The sequence below is a fragment of the Taeniopygia guttata genome, chromosome 10 (assembly GCF_048771995.1).
Source record: "Taeniopygia guttata chromosome 10, bTaeGut7.mat, whole genome shotgun sequence".
NCBI classification, from domain to species: Eukaryota; Metazoa; Chordata; class Aves; order Passeriformes; family Estrildidae; genus Taeniopygia; species Taeniopygia guttata.
In genome coordinates this window covers 10,314,156-10,340,281 of record NC_133035.1, presented here as the reverse complement: position 1 = coordinate 10,340,281, position 26,126 = coordinate 10,314,156, and the positions used below count along the sequence as shown (strand labels likewise).

Here is a 26,126-nt window from a genome sequence, read left to right as displayed (position 1 = left end):
TTTTATTATTCTTGGTTTTAATCCTTTGAGTGAAACTGCATAATACTGGAGCAGAAATCTGCAATCAGAACTGTTGGAAGACTTTCTGTTTCTATCACTATCTCATTAATAAACAGGGTTTACTGTTGACACTATTTAAAGACTAAAAGGAATAATAGAGTGAAATACAGTGACACATGAAACAAACTGATCATCCAGCAGCATTAAATAAATGCAAACATCATTATCAGGAAAAGCAGAACTTTAGGCTATGATGTTTAACAAATCTTCTGTGATTCAGGAAGAGGTTCTAATGTGTTTTACAGGTGGAAACAAATATGATGAAAGTGTTGAAGGCTGAAATATACAGCTTAGTTCTCCCAACATTTACTTTCTTTTTCTCATTTTTCATATTGTTTCAGGAATTCATTAATCTCTAGATTTTTTTTCCCCATTATGTAATTCCTCTTTCCTGTTGTTCCACAGACTTTAAATGTTGAAGTTCAAAGATATTATCTGCACAAATGATTGCTTGTGTGCACACAAAATGTGAACATGAATTAGGTCAGCTGGAATGTGGTCTTTAATTGTGATACTCTGTGTGCACTTTTTGGATTGCAAGTTTGAAACCCAGACTTCCCAAACACAAAAGAGTCGTGGGCAAGAGGAAAAGTGGGGCAGTAGGGCAGATGCCACTAATAGAGCTAAAGAATAGGAGAATGCAACACACTCACCATAGACTGTGCTTAGAGCAAAATAGATAATTTTCCCATCACCTGGAAAAGGATGAATTTCTGTGGATCTGACTTGGTTTCTGTTTGGCTACACTACTTAGACTGCTAACTAAGTTAAACTGTTTGGTTTCTGCTTTTATTGGCAAACTTAATTTTCACAGGGAAATACTGTATTCATTCTCTAATTGGTTTTGCCTCATTGCTTATATTTATATTTCTTTGTTTTAGGAGGTTACCTTTTAAGAAACCCAGTTGAAACTGGGCTTTTTTCCTTGTTCAGTATTTTTCTAGCGCTGTGTCAAGCTTTCTATTAAATTAACTTGGGATCAAATCCAGAAGTCCTTCTTTAGGTAAACTTCACACTGAGTTCACCAAAGATTTTTGCTTGAAAGAAGACTAAGTAGATTAGGATCAGGTCCCTGCTTCACTGTTCAATTTCACGTCCAGAATGTCAGTTCTGTTACCTTTTTACTGGCAGTCTTCTGACAAGTAGTGTTGAGATTCTGTGGATTAATGACTCGATTCAGAGAGCAAAGCTTGGTGCTATGAAGAAAACATATAGGCTCACATTTTCCAGATTATTTAGGTTTTGTTCTTGCTAATCTGAAACACTGCAAAAAGGGAGAGTGTTGGATTAAATGGAGCAGGCTGCAAGAGTCTAAAACAGTGTTGATATTTTCTTGTTTCAGACGAGTATCGTAAATTGTGCACAGTAGCTGCTATGCTGCCAGCAAGACCTGACCTTCCACCAGCCCGTCCTGACATCATCCCTCCACCACACATTCCTGATGTTTACCCTCCTCCACACCCAGAAATCATCTATCCATCTCGGGCTCCACCAGTTCATCGTAAGAGAGAAAGAAATAACCTTTCCTTGCACCATGGCCATTTAGCTTCTTTAAAAGCATGCATTTCTCAGGAGCAGTGTGCTCCCTCCAGCTGTTGGTGTCTTTTACTTACTATATGTGGACATGAGGCTCTGGATACCCTTTTATTCAGAGCCTGTCTACCATGTGCCTTGTGGCAAGATACCTGTCTCATTAGTAGTGTTTTCCCTGATAAGACAGGTTTCAAAAATTACATTCTCATTGTCTGTACTGTGGCTCATGTATTGTAGTAGTTACATTACTGTTATTTTAAGGCTGTTGAGAACTTTGCTGCATGTCAGCACTGCAGAGTATGAATAGCTCTTTGACTAGGTTGTGAAAGATATTTACATTTAAGAGCTTGTTTGGGAGAAAGCAACTTCTTTCAGGTTGTTTTCCTCACTTGCACTTGGCCAGGTAGGAAATGTACTGATCAAAACTGCTGTACTCTGCTGGACACTGAGACTGACCCAGTGCACAGAAAGAACTATTTTAGTGATACACATGGATGGGTTAGTTTTCCCTAAGGTAAGAAGGAAGCCAGAGCAGACTACCAGTATAGAGTAACATACCAATATCATATAGTCCTTTTTCTGTCTTTGCTCAGAGAATTTACTACATGCCCATGTTGTCTGGAGTAGGCATGTGCCACTTGAAATCATCTGGCATAGCCACATACTCTTTTGCAAGTAAACATAAGCTTACTTTGCCCATGCTCTGTGCAGATGCAAGCAGTCTCTGCTTGTACTGGCACCAGCTGAAACTATTTAGTCTTGGTTCAGCACCAAGCTGAGCTAATAAGCCTAAGAGGCAAAGTATTTTAGCTCAGGCTGACACTGCACTGACGTAGCTGCACAGTTTCTGGTCAGCTGGTAGCAGGGACAGAGCCAGCTCACCCCTGCCTGCCAAAGACAGTGTAGGCATATTCCCAGGGTTATCCCTGCCCTCCTCACAGCTATCTGGGAAGGCAAAAATAATGAACCACTCTGCCTGCTCTTTGCTACTCCAGGTTTTTAGTAGAGTCCCTGCAGTGCCACACACCCACTGTACCTCTAGGTATGAGCAGACATGTTCGTTCCTTTTTGGCAGGACAAAAGATGAAAACACAACCAGATTTGCCTCAATGAAAATTTCTGTGGTTGTTAGCTGTTTTCAAACCAATCTCTAAGAGTCAAAGTACCATTTTCTCTCTCCCATTCCACTATGTAATTCACATTACAATGCTGATTTTTAATGGAAAATCCTGTTCAAGTTGTAGGTTATCAGAAGCTATTATGATGAACTATTATAATATTTTCCCAAATGTTGTTATTTCAGCGATCTTGCCGGTGAACTTAACTGACTATTGCCAAGCATTCCGACATCTCTGCCGAAATGGACGTTGTATTCCCACTCCTGGGAGCTACCGCTGCGAGTGCAACAAAGGATTCCAGCTGCATGGTAGAGAGGAATGCCTTGGTATGTGGTTTTCTGCTGTAAATCACATTTACATTTTAGAGAAATAATCATTCTTCTCCACACAATGTAATAACTGAGTTCTTAAATAAAAGAACCCCACCTCCAAAACAAAATCTAGTAAAGAGACTTTGACAAACTGATTGATTTCAATGGCAAACTTACTTTTACAACAATTTTGCCTTTAAAACAGGATTTAACAAATCCTGTACCAAAATTATACAGAAGCAAGGATTTCTTATTTTACTAACCCATGACCATAATGTGTTTATTAGTTATTGAAAATGATCTCTTTAAAATGCTACCAGCTTTTTTGAGTATGCAGTGACCTATTGTTAAAAAAATCATAAACTTAGGCTTAGTAAAATTTATAAGTATTTTTTATTTAAGCTTGTGAGTAGTATCTTGTTGGCCTCTTGAGACCTTTAATATTGGAACTCAGCAAAAGTTCAACGATAGAAGCAAAGATTAACTGTTATAGGCAAGATTTTGTTTCTGTCAAAATCATCAGTGGAGCTGGGCATGTGGAGATATAGGATTAAGGCCTCTACCTCTCATACATGCAGTATTTTACTGAAAATTCATTTTTCCCAGATACTGTTTATCTTAAAACATATGGGGTCTTTTTTTGGGATCTCAGTGATATCCCATTTTCTTAGGGATTGAAGGGCACTATTTCTCCAAGTACAAAATGACAAAATACCCCTGCAGGCAAAAATAACTGTCAGCCAGTGTGGTAATAAAATTGTATTGTCTACATTCCATAGATATTGATGAATGTGAAAGGAATCCATGCGTTGGTGGAGACTGTGTGAACACACAAGGATCCTACGTCTGCCAGTGTCGTGTTGGGTATCAGAGCACAGCCACCAGAACGGAGTGCCGAGGTAATGGGCATACAGCCACATCTGCTATTGTCTACTTATCAGGAGGGAAAATAGTTTTCAAGAAAAATTTAACAGATGGTTCAAATATGGGTGTTTAAAAAAAAATTCAGATATCACAGTAAAAATGACTGACCTGCTGGAGCTGACTGTTCACTGACTAGGTTATGAGAAAAGGCATTTTGTCTTGTGCTAAAAGGATCTTGGCACTATTTTTGGCTTTGAAATAGAAGATACATATTTTCTTGGTTTTTTGGTTTTTTTGTTTTTTTTTAATATTAAGACTATTTTGCTGCTTGAAGATCTCAAGGACAATTAAGCATCTCTTCACTGGAGAAACACTTCCTTTATGAAAGACTAAGGAAGCTGGGGGGAAAGATAAAACTTCCAGTGGGTAAATATAAGGTCACACTGCTAGTGTATTGTCTCTGCTCACTGCCAGGGAAACAGCTAAACATAAAGTACAGCATTGAAAACTTAGATATGGAAAAGTAGTGGGAAAAAAAAAAAAAAGTAGGGAAAGTCTAGATGGGGAAGCCTCAGAATCCTCATTATAGTTATTCTGAGGATCTGATTCGACTCTAGTCCTGATGGTCTTCATGCTGTTTTCTATGGGAGTGAACACATAGCTCCGCAGCTGTGGACCAACCATCTGTCAAAGTTTTGTAACTCCCAAACTGGGGTAGGGGTTCAACTGTAAAGGTAGATGGATGCAGTCCTTTATAATTAAGGCATGATGAGAGATTTCTGGCAGAAGAATAAATTACTGCTTTGATATTCCATAAGAAATGAAGCATCTAAATGAAACAGGATGTTTGAATGCTCAGAGTCACAGCTTGTCTTCATATTTTGCTTCCTGCACTGGGTGCAGGGTGCAGAGCATGCACTCAATCTGAAGGAGAAACTTTCTAAAAAGCCAGAAGAAAGTTACCTGTATTAGTGTGTGTTTCCTTCCTTTTGTGCATCAGAGATGTGTTTGTGGTACAGAAGCTTGCTCTCTGGTCCAGGAAGACATGCAGAGCCAGCAGCACTGCTGCCTGTTGCTGGGGAGTATTTGACCTAATTGCTGCCAAGCAGCCGTGTTGCGGAAGCATCTTCATGGTTCAGCTGACTGGTGGTGAGGGAGTGCTGAAGGGGAGTCTCAGCTGTGATGAATTTACTCATGAGTCATTTTTGTCACACGCTTTTAATTTGACTGATTCATTACACAAACACATGGTTGTCAGAAGCCCAGTAGCTTAATGGCATTTAAGTGTGGTCACTTAGCAGTTCTTGCAGTCTATGGGAGCTGTGCCTGCTTGACAGCCAGAGCAGAAAATGCTGCGATGTGCAGAATCTTGGTTTTCTAAAGGAATTTTTAGGGCCAGTATAGGGAAAAGAAAAAGGTTAATTGGGTGCATTTGGCAAAATGTACATATAGCACTGGTGCCTGCCAAATCAGCATTTACTGTAGAATTGGATGTTGAGATTTTTTTTTTTTTTGCATGCACAAATGTGTCTCTGCTGGTGTGCTTTTGGAAATGTGTTCCTTATGAAGTCTTTTAAGCTCTTGAAAAATGAGGTCTCCATAGTGACCAGATGTTTATCTATTCCTTGCTCCATGGTTCCATGGGAGGGTTTTTTGTGCCTGATGATTCTCACTGGTGACTAAACATTGCAGTCTGTATTGCAAGCTACTGATTCATCCATTCTTAGGATCCCTTATAAGTATAATATGAGCTTGGCTGAATTAATATCTTAATTGGAGACATAGGTGAATAAAGTCACATTATGATTAATGATTTGAACAAAAAATGCTTCTCAGTTGCAGAAGAGAGGATATGAAATGGACCTCAAAAAAAGGTGAAATTTTATGGTGATTAGCTATGAATGTGGGCTTTAACAGCTAAGTGCTTACTATAATCTGTTCAACATTTCTGATGAGAGGAAGTTAGGTCTTACAGGGAGATGACAGCAATTTTGGATATTTCATTGAGAGAGGGGACTTTGATGTTTTGCAAGTTTCTCTGAGAAAAAAAAATGGTGATGTTATTTCATTTGAAAATTAGAAATATGTTGGACTAGTAGTGGGATTCTGATCAGATGTGTGTATGTAAAGAACGAGGTTCAGTATTAATTTTCAACGCATTTAAATGGCATCAGATGCATAAAAATACAAAAACTAATAAGCTCTAAAAATTAAAAGGCCTTGAGATGCTGTAGCATTTCTGCCTGTCCTAAGGAAGAAAGCTGGTGGAGTAGCTGAAACCAGACACGGATGCAATCAAGGGTCAGAAAAATGGGGTGAAAAGGGACTGAGCAGAGAGGAAACTCACATTTATGCATTGCTGCTTGAGGATGCTTGTTTATCAAATGAGGTTTAGCAAACTTGTACACTTTTGGTGGACGGCTGCAAGCTGCTGCTGCAATGAGTGGTCAGTGAGCAGCTCGTGCCTCTGCTGGCATGGTTGCTTGCTTGCAAAACAGTGATTTTCAGGGATTTCTTAGACTCTTCACAGAGCTACCATGCTGCTAAGAAGGCAAGTATAGATTCACACTTTCAAGAGGTATCAGCTCCCCTGGCCTAAGTGTCCAGAGAGCAGGGGCATTTGGGAGGACACCCTGTGCTCCACTTCTTCCTGAAGTGCAGCAATGCTTTTCCACAGAGGGGGCTCGGGGAAGGGCTCCCCCAGGGTGTTTGGGAAGCGTGGGTGCGTAATAGACAGATCTGCATGGGCTGGTTGTGATCTCTGTGAGCAGAGTCCCCTGTGTGCAGGAATCTCTGGGAGATGGTCCAGGCCTTGATGGAGAATACTGAGCAATCTGAAAAATGTCTAGACAGTCTGTCTCAGCATCTCCTCTCCCCTCTGTTGGAGGAGAGGGAGAGCTGCCAGCCTCGTGTGATATCACTCTTCAGGTCCTCCAAAGCACTTGCCAAGCACCTCCTGCAGAGAGAGGGGAATGAGGATCTGATGTTTCAAATACAAAGTAAGCAGGAGAAATTCTTCTGAGGTGGGAAAGTCTTGAACTTTCCTGTTACCTTACAAAGCAGCAGCAAAAGACACACTTTCCCACATCTTTCCTTAATTAGTTAGGTACTGTTAAATTAAAGTTCAGTAAAAATATTTTGATGATGAGCAAAAAAAAAAAACAACAACTGCAGAAATTGTGAATCTGGTTTGAGGAAGCTGCAGGGTAGTGTTCACTGAAATTCTTTCACAGCAACTTGAAATTTCAAGCTGTCAAACATTTTCCACTCCCATAATGTTCAGTTATGGAAATCAAAATATCAATCATTTTTCAGGTAATACAATTTCCATGGAGGTTTAAAAACCTGGGGGAAGGGCAGATGGGAAAAATTCCTGTTGAGTAACAAAAAGGAGTCTCCCAAAATATTATTTTTCTTTCTGGTTGGCTTTCAGACATTGATGAATGCTTACAGAATGGTCGTATCTGTAATAACGGACGATGCATAAATACAGATGGCAGTTTTCACTGTGTGTGTAATGCTGGCTTTCAAGTGGCAGCTGATGGGAAAAACTGTGAAGGTAAGGCTTTTCTGAAGTTATTCCATATCAATAATTACAGTTGCAAGAGGTTATTCACATAAATGAAAAAGAAGAGGACCCCTGGTGGGGGGAAGGGAAGGAACAAGGAGTCAGATATTCAAATACCTTTTGCTGTATCTGGGAGGGCAAATAAAATGTCTTTTGCAGCCAGTTCTGGAGCCTTGGCTTGGCAATCCTCAACGGAATGTCTGTCCAGCAGGAGAAATAGCACATACCACTATCACAAAATGCAGTTTCTTTGATGGGAGTGGTACATTTTAAAACATAGCACAAGTCACATGCTGCCTGATTTTACTGTGTGCTTAACAGCATGCTTTATGGGATCTTACTGGGTGACAAGCTATGGGGTTTATGTAGATGCAGTCTGGTCTGACCTATAAAAATAGTTTTAACAAAAATTTGTAAACATAATTGATGTGTTCCTACCTCCCAGACCTTTAGTAAAGGGGAAAAAAGAAGAACGTTTTTTTATCATGCTTCCCAAGGTCTTGGGAGGGTTCCCAATGATCTATTCATACGTTAAAAGAATTTCAAGCACTGTTCTTAGAAACATTTTTGGCAGAATATTATCTCAGTGATTCAGCTCAAAGACTTAATGCCAAAATTCCTGGTTGGGATAGATACATGATTTTTTTTTTTTAATCATAAATTATTTTTGTCTGACTTAGCCTGTAAGTAAAAAGAAAACACACTATGTCTAGAAGTGTAATTTCTGTCCAAGACAGCTGCAATATTAAGGAAAATAGCATGATTCTGAATATATTGTAATGTCATTATGATCCAGTGATTTTATGTGCTAGTAGTGATTCTGTTAATCCTTGGTAGAGACAGACATTTTTAGATTCTATTTTTCCTGACTCTTTTTTCGATATAGTTTAGCACCATAAGCTGCTTTTAAAATATCTTATTATGGAAGTACATTGACTAAATATATTTGGAAATTAGACTATTCAGGAAAAAACTCTATTCTGATTTCTTCCTTTCCCACCAAATACCATGTGCTAATAGTAATAAAAACCAGGACATCGTCAGTCTGGTAAAACATTTTTAATTCCATTGCATGTGCTGCCAGAATGTCTGTTGCATCCACTTATGAAACAGTTTCATCTCTGGCATTGTAATGCATTGAGTTGTATGCACACACACTAATCAGTAAAGACCATGGCATTGTGCCATACCTTAATGTAACTGTGTGTAGTTCTTTAGATGAAACTGGTAAATACTACTGATTTTTTTTGGATGTAACATCCGAAACTGATTTCATCCGTGCCAGGACAAAGTAAAGACTGAGAGGATATAAAAGCTTACTCAAATCAAGAACAGAATTCTCTGTACTTGCCTTTTTTTTTTTTTTTTCCTTTCCCATTTTGTGAGTAACTGTGCAGAGTTCAAAATAACAGTGTCTGAGACCTCCACTTTTTACTATTTGAGTCCTCTGTGATATCCCATTAGCTCAGAGGATGAATAATGCTTTCATGAAGCTGTAATTAGGAAGTACCCTGCTGTATGGCCTGTCATGCTGAATGCAGGAAAGGGGCAGGTTTTAGCAGGTTTTATTTTAAATGCAAGTTGAGGATGTCAGTGCCCACAGAATATATGCTTAAGCACAATGCTGGGAATTCTCTCATACCATAAATTTTAGACTTGTCCAGTAGAGGTTATAAAAGTTTTCACTCCAAACCCAAATGTTCACTCCTCTCCCTTCAGGTCTTCTTAGTAACATAAAATTGTATTTACATTCCAAACAGGAGGCTGCTTCTAACCTAACTTCTATTTAGATTAAGATGTCAAACCCTCTTTAATTACATCCATTCTCACTTTTTGATGGCTTTTACCAATTGGAAGTTCTTAAGCTGTCCAGTTTCTCATCCATTTTTTGTTCTCTTTGCTTTTTTTGGGTTAATTCCTTTTTATGTTAATTCATTATGAAAAATGGAGTCATTGCTTTGACACATCCTCTAGGACAGTGCAGTATGTCCCTTCATATGTTTCTGATTATCATTGTAGCTCTGACAACTAAGAAGAAAATTAAGGTTTATCTTTTGGATATAACTAGTAACAGTTCTTATGCTTAAACATTATGAGCATTATACCTATCATGTACATTTTCAGATATGGATGAATGCAGCATCAGGAACATTTGCCTCAATGGGATGTGCATCAATGAAGATGGCAGTTTTAAATGCATTTGTAAACCAGGGTTCCAGTTAGCGTCTGATGGACGATATTGCACAGGTAAGCACAATAAATTATGGCTTCCCAAAAGGTATGAGTCCTGTCTCCCTAGGTAGCTTCAAGAATAACCTTATTTGTGATTCTTGGGAACAAGAGGTATGGGGCAGAGTTCTCAGCAGATATGCTTTTTTAATCAGCCAGAATTATTTGTCATTGTGCAAGACAGTACTCAGTCTTCTCCACATTGTTGAGCAACCATTCCAACCAGCCAGTGGGAAATATTGTGTGAACAAGGACTGCATAATCTGACCTAGTTAAACTCTGGGTTTTTTGCCTATGGTGTCTTCTGCATATTGGTTCCAATATATCTTGCATTTTGAGTTTGGCTTTTGGAAGTATTCTGTCTTTGGCCACCCAAACATCCTGGCTTATTGCCTTTTTTGGGCTTTTCCCCCATTCCTGTCTGGGTGCTCCTTATTGAGTCCTTTCTGTACATGGCAAATGTGCAAGGTAAATAACTTTTGTCCTACACAACTGCAAGTCTTTGAACACTGCATATCCCAAATTTGTTTGTCAAGTGCATACATTAAAATCTTACACAAGCTAAAACTCTGTGCAAGATAAGAAATCCTGTTCACTTCTGGTGAGCAACAGAAAACACTCTGGGAAATGTTCAGCTAATAGTGAGATAAAAACCAGCTCATATAACCAGAGAACAAATTGTATGACTGGTGTGTGGTCACCTGGTGCGTGAAGCAGTGATTGGTTGGCAAGATGCATGGACACCATGGGATCAGAGAGCTTGTTCAGTGCCTTTGCTGTCCAGATAAAATAATTTAGCTTGTAGTTGATAATGTCTCTTTCGGGTATCATGGATGGGAGTTGTAATTTGTGTTTGTCTGTGTGCCAAGCTGTTGTCTCTTGGGCAGAATTCAGATGCTTTTCACGCAGTGTTGGCAGATTTTGTGACAGATCTTTTTTCTTTTTGCCTTTGGACAAGTTGTTGCAGAGGTGTTTTTTGCTTGCCTTTAACACCAACAAACTGTTGTGTGCTGTAGCCTTATTTTGGTGCATGTAATGTTTTTACTTGATGGATTGTTCAGTGAAGGTGATTGTTGCATGGCAAGAGGATCATGGGTGGAAATAGGTGGCAGGATGATCATAGATGGATATATGCAATGAGTCAGACAGGTGGTTCCACTCAGGAGGGTGGACTTTGTGCAGCAGTGTTGGCTTTGGGGAGTTTTACACAAGAAACAGTTAATATGATTAGTGATTCCATATATCATAATGTTAATACATAGAGTTTTATAAAGGGATTTTGCTGTAAGATAATTATTAAATGTTACGCATATGCATTCCTTTGGTAGTTCATAGGTTGTTCATGTTACCATTAATTATTTAGCTGCTTGTCTGCAAGAAATGTATAATTTTAAGAAACTTTCCCAACTGATATAGATAGAGGTTTGCTTAAAGGATATTTTAGGGAAACCCTTCCTGTCAAGGTCTAGGCTATGGCCAAGCCCTGGTCCTGGCTGGTCAGGAAGTATGCCAACAGACCCAGGTGTTTCTGCACCAAAAATCTTATCAAGTCACTTTGACTTTTGATATGGTCTTAGAAAAGCTGGACCCCCTTTTCAAGGTAAACTTGGAAACCTTTACTGGACAAGGTCCTTCAGGTGCTCACTGTGAAATGGGGCTCCCCAGTGATTGCAGACCCTGGATGATGGTAAAGTATTTAGGCAGGTTATGATGTATTACCTTGTTTATTTTTGCTTGGTGTGCACTTATTGTTTTATTAGATGCATTGTTTTACTATTCATAGTCAGAGAAGTGCATGTTATCAAAAAATAAAAAAAGGGGAATATGGCTCCTCAAGAACATTTAGATAATACAATTTTACACTACTTCTTTTGAATGCCGATCATCAATTTTGACTCTGGCAGAGCGGTACTGGTCTGAAGATTTGTGTGTGTGGAACCAATTTCCAAAAGTTTTATTTGGAGATCCACAACTGTGTGTGCAATGGCAAGGCCCAGCTGATTTACTAACCTAGGGGAGAAGGTATGCTTGTGTTCTATCAGCAGCAGGTCCAAAGTGGTCACCTGCTCGTCTGGACAAACACTGATCGCCTCCGAGACAAATCCCAGTGAGAGGAAAAATGACCTAATTACCATCCAGCCCTTGTGGCCAAAGCAGGAGCAGGGTAGGGCTGCCAGCAACATGGCTGTGCCTGAAAGCTTGCAGAGGCAGCCTGCCAATGGAGGCCTTGTGTCTCACTGCACTCACCATCATATTGTTATGTTCCTGCTGAATTTCTTCAGTTATTCCCTGCTCCATGCTTCCAGAAATGTTAAAGTCAGCATTTCCTGCCAATGGACTCCCTCCTGCCTGAACAGCACAGCCCCTGAACCCAGGCCATGTGAACTTTGGAACAGTAGCCATTTATTTCCAAATGCAGAAAAAGCAACTCTCTTCCTGGGAATATTGGACACTGTCTTTTTGTTTTCCTATGCTGTGGGTCTCTTTGTCAGTGGCATAGTTGTTTTTGCTGTGTTTTTATTGATTGAACAAAGAAGGGGAAGATGTGGGAGATAAGAAATTCTTTTCACTTCTGGTGAGCAACAGAAAACACTCTGGGAAAGGTTCAGCTAAGAGCAAGGTAAAGAACATGTCATGTAACCAGAGAATGGGTTCCATGGCTGGTGTGTGGTCACCTTGTGCGTGGGGCAGTGGTTGGTTGGTGAGATGTGTGGACACCATGGGATCAGAGAGCTGGTTGGGTAAAGGACACATGAACAGTGGCAGGCAGCCAGCACGTGCCTGTTTGGATGAAGTTTAGAGCATAAAAAGGCTTGGTTTGTTGCAATAAGTAATGTTCTTTGGAGCAACAAGAAGGAGGTCTATGTATCTGTGTTCCCCATTGCTACAAAACTCTAAGGTTATGCTTGGATATGCAGGGAGTGTTTACACAAACGGACATTTCTGCAGCAAATTCGTTTCCTGCCTCAGCAGTTTTGATAGGGATTTACACGTGTGTTTTTGCAGAACTAGGGGATCGACAAAGGAATGGAAAAGTGCAACTCATTGCTTCTATAACTGTCTTGTTTGACATCCTCCAAGCTGAGTTTTCAGCTGTTAGGAAGGTCTTCTAACCCAAAGATGGGGCTAATGTAATTAACACTTAGTTCCATAAAACTGGAATTTAAGTATAAGTACAGGGTATATGCTTGGCTGTCTGGTAAAAAATTCCACTTAGACTTTCTGGAAGAACATGCCAAAAAATAATGTTACACCATAGTCTTGTATATTCCCTGAAATACAAGACATGCTAAATTTATTCACTATTAGCTTCTTTCAATGATGATTTGCTTGATTTTTCAGAAACACATCTCAGGCATGCAGAAATTTGAAGCATTATGTCTGTTCCATACATTCTTTCATCTTTAGATCAACAGGAATTCCCCAAATTAAAAGTCATTGCAAGGCAATTGAAAATGGTAGTTTAGTAGTCTGAGTAAATTTTTCCTGCTTAAAATTAGAGGACTTTGTCTACCCAGCTAGCACTATTAAGCAAGCTAAGTAAAAAAGGCAAAGCTCATTGAACATGGAGAATTAATCCATTAGTTGGTTTTCCAGAACCATTTTGAATATATTTTAAGTTGTCCAAATGGTGACTTTTACCACAGAAGACAGCGAAGCATTCTCAAGATGAGAAATTTGGACTTTATTCCTATGGGTGAAGTTGATTTACTCTGTGGAATCTCAGACCTGGTAAAAGCAGAGGCTTTTTACCCATCTTTACAGGAACCAGGTTTTCAGCTGACTTGAACCATTTTAAGTGACCCACTTTACCTTTAAAAATTCTATAGCGGTATTTCCAACACATTCGTAAATCAGTACAAAAGAAAATAGATGACACATTTCTCCCTTTACTAGGTTACAAAACCTTTTTTAAAAAATGAACTACAGGAAATGGGAAAGAAGTAATTTTGCCTTTCTGTTTCTAGAAATAACCTTTAAAAAGGAAAGCTTTTTTTTTTTTTTTTTTTGCTTGTAGGAGAATATGTTATAGGAGTTCAGTGTTGTTCACCAAAATAACAGTCTACACCATTAAATAGGATGGGCTCATTTTGAATCCCAACTCCATTTTTACTTGCACTGAGTAAGGACTAAATTTAAAGTGGGGAAAAACATCTAAGATTTATCTGAAACAGAACAAAAGATTGTAGGATGAAGTAAAAATTATTTGAGCCCATGTACTCAAATACAGCTTTTATTTTAAAATGCAGTTTGAAGAAGGAATCTTGGATCATACAAGCCATATTTTATGCCAAACAACACAAACGAAGTAAAACACAGAGGTGTTTCACTCTCAATTTGCCCTTTTAAGGTCAAAAAAAAGGAAATTGTCACACACACTGTCTCTTGTATATAGCATGGAGAATTGTTATGAAGTGATTATTTTATAAAGGTTATACATACTTCCAAACAATATTTATAACACTCCTTCTCTTTTATAATTTCTAAAATGATAGTATGCTCTCTGCTTCTAGAGATTGATCTTACTATTATCAGGATACACAACCTATATAGTTTTTGTACTAGTTTAACATCTCTGTGTGATAGTTTAATATTACAAATTTTCATTCTTGTGTTTCATTGCCATGGGCCTTATTGTCCAATGTGCCATTGTTGGGCAGAGTTGGTGGCTTGTGCCAGGCAATTGCTCAGGGCTCAAATCATTAATGAATTCCTTTCAGGGTTGGAATGCGCTCTGTTCATTAGAACGGGCTGTAAAGAGCATCCGATAGGAAAACCCAATTGTCATGCAGATCACCAGAGACACTGGGACTGCAGGCAGGGTCTGACTGGGGAGATTCAGATGTGCAGCAGGAGGAAAGGAAATTCTTTGGTGGACCTGTGAAGGCACCTTGTGGAGGGGTGAAAGATTCCATTTGCTATTTGGATTGATTTCTTACAGCATGAAATGTTAATACGGAAAGGGAATGTCTTGTTATATACTACACAAGTCCTTTGTCTTAGCAGCCACAGTTTCCTCCTTCCTCCAATTATGATTTTTCCTGAATGACCCTTAAATTGGAACATGTACCTCTTGGGAACAAGTTAGGAAAATACAGTCCCTTTTATTCTCCAAGAAGAGCAAAATAATTTTGTTCTGATTATTTTTCCTGAATTTAGCATTTTCTTATTCTATTTCAAAGAATGAATTCATCGATATTCCTAACAAAATCTTTACTTGAACTGCTTTCCATTTACCCTTGTTATTTTTCTATAGGATATATTGAAAATAAGCTGCACAAATGCAAGTTTCAGCCAGGCATTGAACACTATGTAGTTTAACTTCTAATAAAGCTCATTCTGTTCTCCAACAGACATCAATGAGTGTGAGACAGATGGAATATGCATGAATGGGCGCTGTGTGAACACTGATGGCTCTTTCAGATGTGAATGCTTCCCTGGCCTTGCAGTAGGACTGGATGGACGTGTCTGTGTTGGTAAGAAACTTAATGGCATCACAGTTAACCAAAGTTAAGATATTAGTGCTAGTCTGATGGACAAATCATGTTTGAATGTAGAATTTACCATTTTTTCATGGAATAGTAGGTGGTAGTTATAGTAGATAATAATAGCTCTGTAATGTTTACTGTAATAGCCCATTTTGCTCTGTTTTCATTTCCTTTTTATTTAAAAAGAAAAAAGTGTGGGTCAAATTACAAGGTCAGGTAGACTATAAAGAGTAGAAGTGTCTAGTGCTGCTAGTAGAAGTGACTAGTTCTGAATAGGTGAGAATTTGCCTGTTTCTGTCGATGTAAAATTCTTCATTTGTCACTAAGCTTAAATATGTAATTACTGTCATGTCTTTTTAACATGGGATGTACCCAATTTTTTGCCCATTTCTATACAAGCTCAGTGGTTGATTATAAAATACTAATATGTGTGAAAGCTATTTATGAGCCAGTTCTTAAAGAAAGAGAAAAATCACCCCTGGACCTGAAAACATAAACATATGAAGTCTTATGTACCAGAATAGCATTAATGACTTTTCCTTGGGCTTTTTACGAGCGAAGAAAGAGCAAAGACTTTGTCCATTTTCCCCACCGCTTCTCACTAGTTCAAGGTTAAGAACTGATTGTTTGCCTAGTAGTTCACCAATGCATGTTAAGTCATTACATACAATGACTAATTGTATGCCTTAATTCTTGGGAGCATGAGGAAGAAAAATTTCTTGTCCCTAGTAGGGGGGTATGTATAGGTGGCTGGAAAGCAGAGAGAAATAGTGAAAGAGACTTTGTTTTGACAGATATTTTATGGTGTTTATGACACCAGAGCTACATTTAATACTTGTTATAATTCATGGCAGGATAGTTGGCTATGGCAGGATTAAGAGAGATTTCTTCCCCCAGATACACATATGCGAAGCACATGCTATGGTGGCTACAAGAGAGGACAATGTGTGAGACCATTAACGGGTGCAGTTACAAAGTCAGAATGCTGCTGTGCCAGCACTGACTATGCCTTTGGAGAGCCTTGCCAGCCCTGCCCAGCACAAAACTCAGGTACGGCATTTTCACCGGTAAATCTTCTAATTTACGAATTCTGTTCATCCACTATTTTTAGAAAGGTAGAAGAAAGTTTTATATTAACATTGCAACTTGAGTCAGGAGATTACATTGTTGTATAATATATTACATATTTTGAGTAATCTTTTATTTTTATATGCTTTAAGACTACAGGAGATAAATTTTTAAAGCAACAGTAAATTACAATATCTGGCCCTAGATTTGTTATGCACATTAATAACAAACAGGGCATTTTCAGACAACAAACCATATTTTGGTAGATGTAGATAGCAAAAAATATAAATTTTGACGCAAGTTATTAATGGAAAAAATGTTGTTAATTCATAGATCCAAACCCATAAGGTACACCTGTCAGTCACATGTTTGCTGTATGACTCCTGTATCCTTCAAGTTATCTGAAGTAGCTTATTCAGTACCTTGGGTAGTCAATGCACAGACAAATGTCCAGTTCAGTTTCTTGCAAATACTTGAGTCTGTCACTGAAATCCCCACCAAGTGAAGTTGTCTGGGATATAACTTCTCTCTGGCAAGAAAGCAATCCTAACCATTTCAATGGGCAGAAGTGTTTTAGGAAAATTCTTCCAACAAGACTCTGCTGACACAGTCCTTGCTGTGAAGCCAGTAAATTAAAGAGACCTTGGTTTCAGGGAGGTGCCTGACTGCAGGGAGCTAGTTTGAAACCTCAATTTATTATGTGTTTCTTGTTATTTGGCAAATTTGTTGTTGCACATGACCAAAGTATACCATTTGATAAGATATCCTTGATCTACAGTGAACTCATGAAGACATTCCTGCTAAATGGAGTTAAATATGGGGCAGATTTATAGGAAAAAAATATTCTGTTTCCTGGTCTCTTTGAACATGCACCTTGGGCAAGGACTTGGGCATAAAGTTCTGGAGAATCTTGCTGTGATTATGTTATGGTTCGTTTGTGTAGGAGGACCAGCATGAAGTTTATGTCTACCCTTAAATGCCACAGTTCATCATGTGAAGTTTTTACTCATCCATCTTCATAAGCAGATTCAGACCTTGAATCTGCTAAAATGCTTTACAGGTTCAGAATACTGTGAGGTTATTAATGTTTTCAGAAAAATTGGAAAGCCTGTTAATTCTTTTGAATAATTAATTACCATACTGTAAATGGTGATGCTGAAAGCAATGAGCTGAGAAAAAGTATTCCAATAAGTTTTTAAATATTTTTTCCAGCTGAATATCAGGCTCTGTGTAGCAGTGGAACTGGCATGACTGCAGGAGGAAATGGTAAGATCACCTAATGTAATTCAAATTTATATATAGCACTTTTTGTCTGAAAGTGTTACCTTGATATCCTTAATTTGTTAGCTGTGCTGGTGGGGATGGTGACAGAAGAGAATGGGAGACAGGCTTAGGGTGAAATGAATGGAGCATGGAGTTTCAGGATCATGCCATTTCACCAGTGAGGCCTCTCTGGTTTACATCATGGAGTGTATGTAAGTGTCGTTATAAAATAATGACAAATTTATGAGAAGTGTCATTACCTACATGACTTTATATGTAACTCATATTTGCATATTTCAGGTGAAATAATCTTGAAGAATAAAGCCATATTGAACATTGAGCTTACTCATGTTTTCATCTGTCAAAATAGGCCAGGGTTTGTTTAACTGCAAAGAAGGAAATTATTACAATGAAAGCTTTGTAGTCATAGAACTGTGAAACTGCAAACTCTTAAATGAGCCAGTGCTCACTAGTAGACTTGCTGGCAGTAGATAGGGAAAAGCACTCAGAAAGGAGGGATATTAATGCTTTGGCAAGTGATGCCATCTGGAAATGCTGTGAATCAGGAGATATGGGGAGTATTAGTACATGGGCCTCTCTAAATATAATCTCTCATCCCCAGTTTAATATCCCAGTTCTTCCCCACAGTTGAAAGTTTCCTAAATGACCATGGGCTAGAGATAAATTAATGATAAAGAATTGCTTTTTTCTCTTGAGTGTAAATACTTAGGTGTGAATTTCCCAATCAGATCTACATAATTATAAATATGGAGTTGCCAATGTTAAATTATATTGAAACAGTCTTTTTCTAGTTTGGAGAATTAACCCCAACACACTCTCAACAACTGCTGCTCTGATGTTTGGGTTTTTTTACCTTTATGTAGATATTAATGAGTGCTTATTGGATCCTGATCTCTGTCCAAATGGAAGGTGCGAGAACCTGCATGGAACATACAAATGTTATTGTGACCCTGGATATGAAGTAGACTCAACTGGGAAAAACTGCATTGGTATGAAATGTCTTATCCTCAAAGTATTTATAAAGAATCATCATATCCTTTCTCAAACTCTGTCAGCTAAACTATCCAAATCTATACTTCCATTCTTTTCATAAAAATAGAGGCTGCAGCCCTCTCTTGAACATGACTAATCTGACCAGTGTATAGTGTTCTGATGAAGTCTGACTGGTGCCTTGTATAGTCGTGCCAGAAATTCTCCATTTCCCCTTGGAATATCCTGCCTGAACTGATTCTAGTGTGCATTAGTCTTTCCTCAAATACATGTTATACTGTGGGATCAAAGTCATCCTCTAATTGAGACTTACATCCAGAGTTTGCTCTTCAGCTTCAGCTGATGAGTTCTGGTTTCTAGCATGTTATTGTTACTGGTCCCTAATTGCAAAGTTTTGAATGTTGGTGATTATATTTCATCTTATTTTTCTTGTTCATGTTGTCAAGATTAATTTAGCCTTGTCTGATTCTCTGTATTGGTAATAGCTTCCAGCTTAGCGTTGTCCACAATTTTTGATTCAATTAATTTTTTACTTCTGCATTAAAATGAATATTCTATAGGATCAGTCGCAAGTCTGATCCCTGAAAGCATTTCTAATATCCTTGCTTCATTGTGATTATTCTCTTTTTTAATACATCCTACTGTAATCTCTCCTTCATCCAGCTCTGGAACCACCTTAAAATTCTTAAATTCCTTTCTATTATATCTAGCTTACATAATAATTTTATTTGGGTTCTATATTCTCTACTTAAACCTAAATAGCTTAAGTCATGGGTGTTATCCCAGTCTAAACTATCCGTTATCTAAAAAAAAAAAAAAAAAAAATTTAAAAAAAAAAAGAGTTGCTCTTTCTTAGATAAAAATCACACTTTAATTCATCCCATTTTCCCTTTTGCTTCTTTGGCTTTAATTATCTATGTCCTATTCCAGTGTTTGCTTGTAGCTGATGGCATCTCTTCTCCCAATCCGTCTGTGAGTTTTCCAGATGCTCCCCAGCCCACCCTGTTGTAGCCCACATCCATGCTCCATCACAGATGTTTCCCATTCTCCCGTAATGTTCCACCTGGCCCTCTCTCAATTTTTCTGAACTCCTGTGAAGCTTCCCACATGGTCTGTTTTATTCTGCAAGCCTCCCTTCTTCCCCTAGCACTTTTGCTGTTCCCAGCTGCTGCGCTGACCCTCTGAGTCTTCCCAACTTCTCTCAACACTTTCTAGGCCTCTCTGACATAGCCAGTTGTTCCTGTCTGCTCTTTGGGTCTCTCCTGGTCTTCACCTGCTATTCATGGCCCATTGCCACCTTCTTGCAACTTCTCCCTAATGACCGCAGTTCTTCCAAAGATTTCCTCAGGGTTCTTAAATTTAGCACTAGCAAGTCTATTTAAATTTTTCATCTCTGAAGCAAGTGTAGACTTACATTGGCCTTGTTAACTATAACATCAAAGTTCAGAGCCAGCTTGGAAAAAATGGTGATTTAAAGACCAAGATGCTCAGCAAACCTTTTCAAACCAATCCTCTCCTTTCTTTCTTGACTGTGGATGCTGCTGTGCAGTGACTCAGAGACTGCATAGACCTAATCCACAATAAACTCAGGATCAAAGTGTGAATCCCAGCTTTATTTTGAACTGTGGTGTGGCTGTCACATACCGTGAATATGTGAGGAAAGAAAGTACAAGCTCTTGTGCAAACCTCTTGTCTACAAAAAGAATTCAGTATTGATATTCCACATCCCCCTGCCCTATTTGTCTCCTCTGAAAAGTGGCTGTTGGGAGTGAAATTCTGACCTGACTTCTATTCCAGAAATGTTTTATTTCTTAAAAAGTTCTTTATCTTCATTGTAGATATTGATGAATGTGCGCTGAACATGCTGCTTTGTGACAATGGGCAATGTAGAAATACCCCTGGAAGTTTCACCTGCACCTGTCCAAAAGGATTTGTATACACTCCTGATCTAAAAACGTGTGAAGGTAATTGGTAACGTGCCATTTCATTCTAGTTTTATTCATATGGATCGTTCTCAGAAATTCAGTGGGAAACTAGGAGAATGAGGAGGGAGGGACAAGCCAAAACGAAATTATTAGGTAACCTCATGGAATAGCCTGCATTTACTCTCCCTGTTTACTACTACCAGTGAGCTCACACTATGCCAAGGCTGAGAAGAACCAAGCTTTACAAATCTATTGTGTGAGGAACAGAGCCAAAGGGCCCCTAGTTTGAACCCTTTTTGAGTCACAGACAGTTCTGATGTATGTCACATTAGTATGTCTTTGGGACATGTGCATTGCTAGTCTGTTGTGGGGGATTTCATAACAGAAGAGGGGGATATCAGCAAGATTGGCAATGAGGAAAGCTTCATCCCCTTTTTCCTAAACTGAAAAGAGCCATATGTATTTTTGTTAATGTTTTCTGGCACTAATAGCAGCATGTTTCTTTTCTAGATATTGATGAATGTGAATCTAACCCCTGTGTTAATGGAGTGTGCAAAAACACACCAGGTTCTTTTGTCTGTGAATGTTCTCCTGAAAGTACTTTGGATCCAACCAGAACCATCTGCATAGGTATTTATTTCTTTTATGTTTGCTGGTTAAAAATGTCCAGTGACATGCTAACATTGTACACCAGGTTAAGAAAATGCTTTAAAATAACTTGTGTAGATTAATTTAGTGGGAAACGTAATAGAAAAAATTTTTAAAAGTGCTTTTTTTCACCATTACTATGAGGGCATAAAGTGCACTTGGGAGCTTGCGTCCGTGTCAAGTTTGAAAGAGAGGTGAAAATTTTTTTAACCAACACAGAATTTCTATGACCAGTACTTCACGTCTGTGCTCAGCTCCTTAATTTCTCCTGTAATAAAGTGAACATGTTCTAATTAGGATCTGCTCTCTGGAAAGAATTTTGTATTTGAGATGGGGCATGAACAAGTTATGCACAGTCCAAACCAGCTCAAGGGCATCCATGGACAATGCTGTGACTCAGATACTCAGTGGGCTCGTAATTTCCTTTCTTGTCTGTTTTGTTGGGACATTAATTTATAGCTCTTTTCTAGTCAGTGAGGCAAACTGTAGGACTACAGCTGTCTGATCCTTAGCTATCTCCTGCCACTCCCCTATATAGGAAGATATCCAAACTGGGGGATCGAATAAAGTAATGGAAGATGTGGCAAGGGTTCATATCTACTCTGTTCTTCTGCATGTGCTCCTAATCTGTCATAATCAATACAGGGACTCAGATCTTGAATGGTATTGATATATTCCCTGTTAAGGACAGTAAGCATGAACAAGGATTTGCAAGAACTTTGTGCTGGGATGATTTCAGGCCATAGTCGGCATAGAGAAGGGTAAATTAAGAGATTTAGCTCTGATGTGCTAAATTATAATGAAAGGATGATTATTTTTCATGGTTAAATGCACATGTGTTTGTAAATACAGTAATGCATAATTCTAGAGAATCTGTATGAAAATATATGTTTTTTTTCCAAACAGAAACTGTGAAGGGTACCTGTTGGCAGAACATAGTCAATGGAAGGTGTGAAATAAATATCAATGGAGCAACTCTGAAGTCCCAGTGCTGTTCCTCACTAGGTGCTGCTTGGGGAAGTCCTTGTACACCATGTGAACGAGGTAATGCTGTTACTTTTCTTCTTCTGAGGTTGGTCAAGATTATTGTCCTAGAAGTTGGGCACAGACTAGACAAGTAACTTTACTTGTTCTGTTATCAAGTAGTCATTCCTTATTCAGTCCCAGAAAAGAGAAGTCTTAGTATTTGAGAGGCAGCATGCAGCTATAGTAGGTTCTAACTGGATTTTACAGTACATATTTTACAAGTTTAAGTGCAGAAGGGAAGGGACCACACCTACAGTCTGTAACTGGCAGCCTTACTTTAGCATGGTTTGTCATAATTAGTGATCTGGAGTTCCTAATGATGTAGCAATAAATACATGTTCCCCAGAGATCCCAAGGAAATGTTTGCAACAAATGGATCTTTGGTGTGGTAATGAAGGGAGGAGAGGGAGTAGCCCTTGTTATTATACTCTCTAGATTAACTGATGACCTGGAGAAGCATACAGTTGGTGAAAAAATGGGTTGAGGTGGCTGCATATTCATTTGATAATTTTACTGAACTGTGGGATGAGCTGGGAACCCAGGGATGAGCTGATGAATGCAGAAATGTGTGTGGGTTGTTATTTCTATATCCTGAAAGCTGTTAGTTTGCTCAAATCTTTGGTTAATTTCATTCTGTGTATCTTAACGGAATTCATCCTCATTCATCCATGATAAATAGGGTTGTAATGTGCTGTGATCGAGTGAAATGAATTAATTGGTTCAAATGAAACAGAAATCATAACCACTTTTAGGCTAGCTAGCTGAGACACATGGGAAGCAAAAGAGGATAAAGGCTGACACTCTATACAGTTTATGTAGTTGCCCCATCTTATCTCTTTATTATTTCAGAAAATACTGGGATACTGTCTAAGCACTCAGACTTCTCATAGCAGTAAACTAGATAATGTTTCACATGATCAGTTTTGCACAATAAATTAATGGGGAGTTTTGGACTGTAGTATTCTGAAACTTCACTTCTGTTTGTTTTACAGACCCAATATGTCAAAAGGGATATTCAAGAATAAGAGGAACATTGTGTGAAGGTATTTATTGTTGCCTTAACATAAATCAAAGCTTGAATTAAAAAATGCCAGTGTTTTGATTTAAGTGCTTAATTTATCATAGAGGAACATTATGCCAAATTCTTACCTTATGTTGTTCTATTAGCTTCATTAGAGTTATGTCAGGGATGAATTTGGTTTCAGTTTATTTAACATTCCTGCATACTCACACTTTATCTCAAACTACACGCTTGCAAATACAATGTCAAACAGGTTAAGGAGGTGGCTCTCTCTCTTCAAATGCTGTTAACTGAGTAACCTGTTTTTACAAATCATGTGTCTTATATATACTACAAAACATGGCATAAATACTACAGTGGTATGATAAGCCATTACCATGCTTTAGAAAAAGAATATTCAAAGACTGTAGTTCACATTAGTTTTCTTTTTCTTTTTTCCCAAACCTTGGCTTTCTCCCATATGACATTATATGAAATTCTAAACATTCCAAAACATATTTTTGCTGTCCTAAAATAAACAAACAAATAGCATCAGGACAGAGTTATACTTCGGTTAAAGAAAAGGTTAATATTTTAAATGTGTAGTTTTTTGCTTGGTATGAGATGACTCTATACTATTCTGTGAGAATTGAAGGTCCCACCCTATTTCATCTCTATTTGAATTGATTTGAATCCCTGGAAAACTACTGCATATTTACATAATACGCAGAAGCTCAGAGAGTCTCAAACTGCTGTGGGTCATCCTGACTGACAACATCTGACATGACACTGCAGTTAAAATATTTTTTAAAAATTACTCCCATATGTAGCTTCCATAAAGAAACATTGTTTTTTTTCTCTTGAAAAAAAAAAAAAAAAAAGAAAAGAGGAACACCCTCACACATACTCTTTGCTTTCCAAATGATGACTGAATGCCTTGGCACGTCTGTGCTGCAGACCCACTGTACATAACTTATCTGACCTCAGCAACACTTTGTGGTGTGTGTAAGTGAAAGAAAAGAAAAAAAAAAGTGGGCCCACCTATCTCTCTTCAGAAGGAAAGTTTTAGAACATTTTCAACGCTGCTGGGATGGAAAGTTTATCCTTCCAAGATATAGACATAACTGTTTTCAGCATTTCCTTTACCAGCGCATCGGATTACATTTATTACATGCTTTAATCTGTCTCGTTTCTATGGGACCTGGATAGCCCCAGGTTTTTCAGAGTATTTTTCCTTCCTTGTAACCTTACTGAAGCCTTACTTGGTTTTCAACCAATGTAAGCATTTTTCAAGACAGGGAAAGGTCTCTAGGAAATTTACTGGCAAGTTAGAGACAGGAGTAAGTTTAGTTCCCAAAAGGTGATAGTCAGTTCTCCCATACACAGCCTATGTAAAATGAGTAATAGATCTTGTGCAAGGAAATAAGCAAACTAAATTGGCAGCATTCCTCTCGTTTACGGGCGAGCCCTGGAGTTGTCAGCTGCGCTATTGCTCACAGGCTGTGAACAGTGTTTCAGTGGTTTCTAATAATCCCACTGGCTTTACTTCATACCTTCCAGTCAATTTACAGTATCTGTTCAAGGGCAGAGGCCACTGATTTGCCCCCCAGCATTTATCCTCTGTCGTGCTCCATGAGGTTTGAGAGATGCAGTCTCTGCACCAGGAGTTGTGTCTGGAGGACTAACCAGCCCAACCTTCCCACTTCTTGGTTACTCTATACATGAGTATTTATCTACAGATTGCCAGTCATTCTTTTTCGATTTCTTGTTCTTATCCTCTCCTGTCCTAAAAATTGTCATGCTTCATCTTGGAGCATGTTTAATGCTGGAAGCTTTTTCCCAAAGGCAGTTGTGAAGCATATGCTTTCCACTAAGGACATGGGTAAGGGGACCTCACACTTAGATTACTAAACATTTATTTAAGCTCAAGCCAAGCTAATGCATATAATCAAATTTTCCTTACCAAAAAGTGCTAAATTTGCCTTTTGATTATAGAAATACAGTTTTTACTTGATGATGTTAAACTCTGTGTGTAGTTGTAAGGAGATTATTTTAATATATATAAAGTTGTTAATTGCTGACAAGGCCATACAGCCGAATTTCTAATGGTGTTTAAGTTTCCAGATGTGCAGATAGAGAAAATATTCAAAAATCTTTAAAAAATACTGAATCTAGCTGGAATAATGCATAATGTAATTTTGCACTTATTTTGGTCTTTCTTTGTCCATTTGCTTCAAATATTTGGCCCACAGTGAGTATGAAAATGGATATAGTTTTTAAACACCCCTCCCTTTTCTGTTACTTTTGAATTTAATTTCAATATATGTAGGAATAGCTAATAGCAACATGTATTATTTCTGATCATCAGCAGTTTTCTGTAATTAATTGGATCTGGCTGAATTACTTAAGGAGTTGTAAATGTTCTGAAATTTTTCAGGCCATGTAGACTGCTGTAATTTTTTATTTTATCCTAAAAACATTACAATGTTATTATTTTTTATATTTTTGCTAATTTGTTCATGTTTAGCATGCTAGTGATTACTCTTACTCACTTCCTTTTCCTCTTTAATAGATGTTAATGAATGTGAGGTGTTTCCTGGAGTCTGTACAAATGGGCAGTGTGTCAATACCTTGGGATCATTTGTTTGCCAGTGCCCCAGTGGAATGACTTTAGATGCTTCTGGACGGACTTGTCTTGGTAGGTGTTAATTCCATGTACAGGTCTACTAGTGAAAAACAGATCTATGCAGTGCCCAGTGGTTGCACTGTGTGTTTTCTAACAAGAAAGGAAAATTATTTTTGCCCATTTTACAAATTGAATTAATCTGGGACATGAACTTAGTTTATAGGAACAGGTTCCAATGGTAGTAGCTAAAGCCCATCCCCATCTGATATCTAGTGAATAGCTGTGATTTATTTCCAGATTGTTCATCTGACAAATCCCTACAGATTATCCATGCTCTTAGCACTCTTCATCTGCCACCCCACTGAAAGCACTTTCCAACAAAGTCTG

General features: G+C 38.3%; 1 protein-coding gene across 8 annotated transcripts in view; it reads left to right on the top strand.

Moving 5' to 3' along the window:
- The window catches only part of FBN1 (fibrillin 1), a 146,066-nt gene that overhangs the window by 65,853 nt on the left and 54,087 nt on the right, over nucleotides 1-26,126 (top strand). For 7 of the 8 annotated variants that reach the window (XR_012057640.1, XR_012057641.1, XR_012057642.1 and 4 more), the window contains exons 11-24: nucleotides 1,403-1,561; nucleotides 2,897-3,037; nucleotides 3,802-3,921; nucleotides 7,320-7,445; nucleotides 9,579-9,701; nucleotides 15,038-15,160; nucleotides 16,070-16,222; nucleotides 17,453-17,506; nucleotides 18,388-18,513; nucleotides 20,353-20,478; nucleotides 20,950-21,069; nucleotides 21,994-22,131; nucleotides 23,106-23,156; nucleotides 25,686-25,811. Coding sequence is in view for 5 of the 8 variants with exons in the window: in XM_041718294.2 (XP_041574228.1) it covers nucleotides 1,403-1,561; nucleotides 2,897-3,037; nucleotides 3,802-3,921; nucleotides 7,320-7,445; nucleotides 9,579-9,701; nucleotides 15,038-15,160; nucleotides 16,070-16,222; nucleotides 17,453-17,506; nucleotides 18,388-18,513; nucleotides 20,353-20,478; nucleotides 20,950-21,069; nucleotides 21,994-22,131; nucleotides 23,106-23,156; nucleotides 25,686-25,811 (1,686 nt within the window). In the remaining 3 variants the exon portion in view is untranslated. The remainder of the gene's footprint in view (nucleotides 1-1,402; nucleotides 1,562-2,896; nucleotides 3,038-3,801; nucleotides 3,922-7,319; nucleotides 7,446-9,578; nucleotides 9,702-15,037; nucleotides 15,161-16,069; nucleotides 16,223-17,452; nucleotides 17,507-18,387; nucleotides 18,514-20,352; nucleotides 20,479-20,949; nucleotides 21,070-21,993; nucleotides 22,132-23,105; nucleotides 23,157-25,685; nucleotides 25,812-26,126) is intronic. The other variant, XM_072934135.1, reaches the window with a different exon arrangement.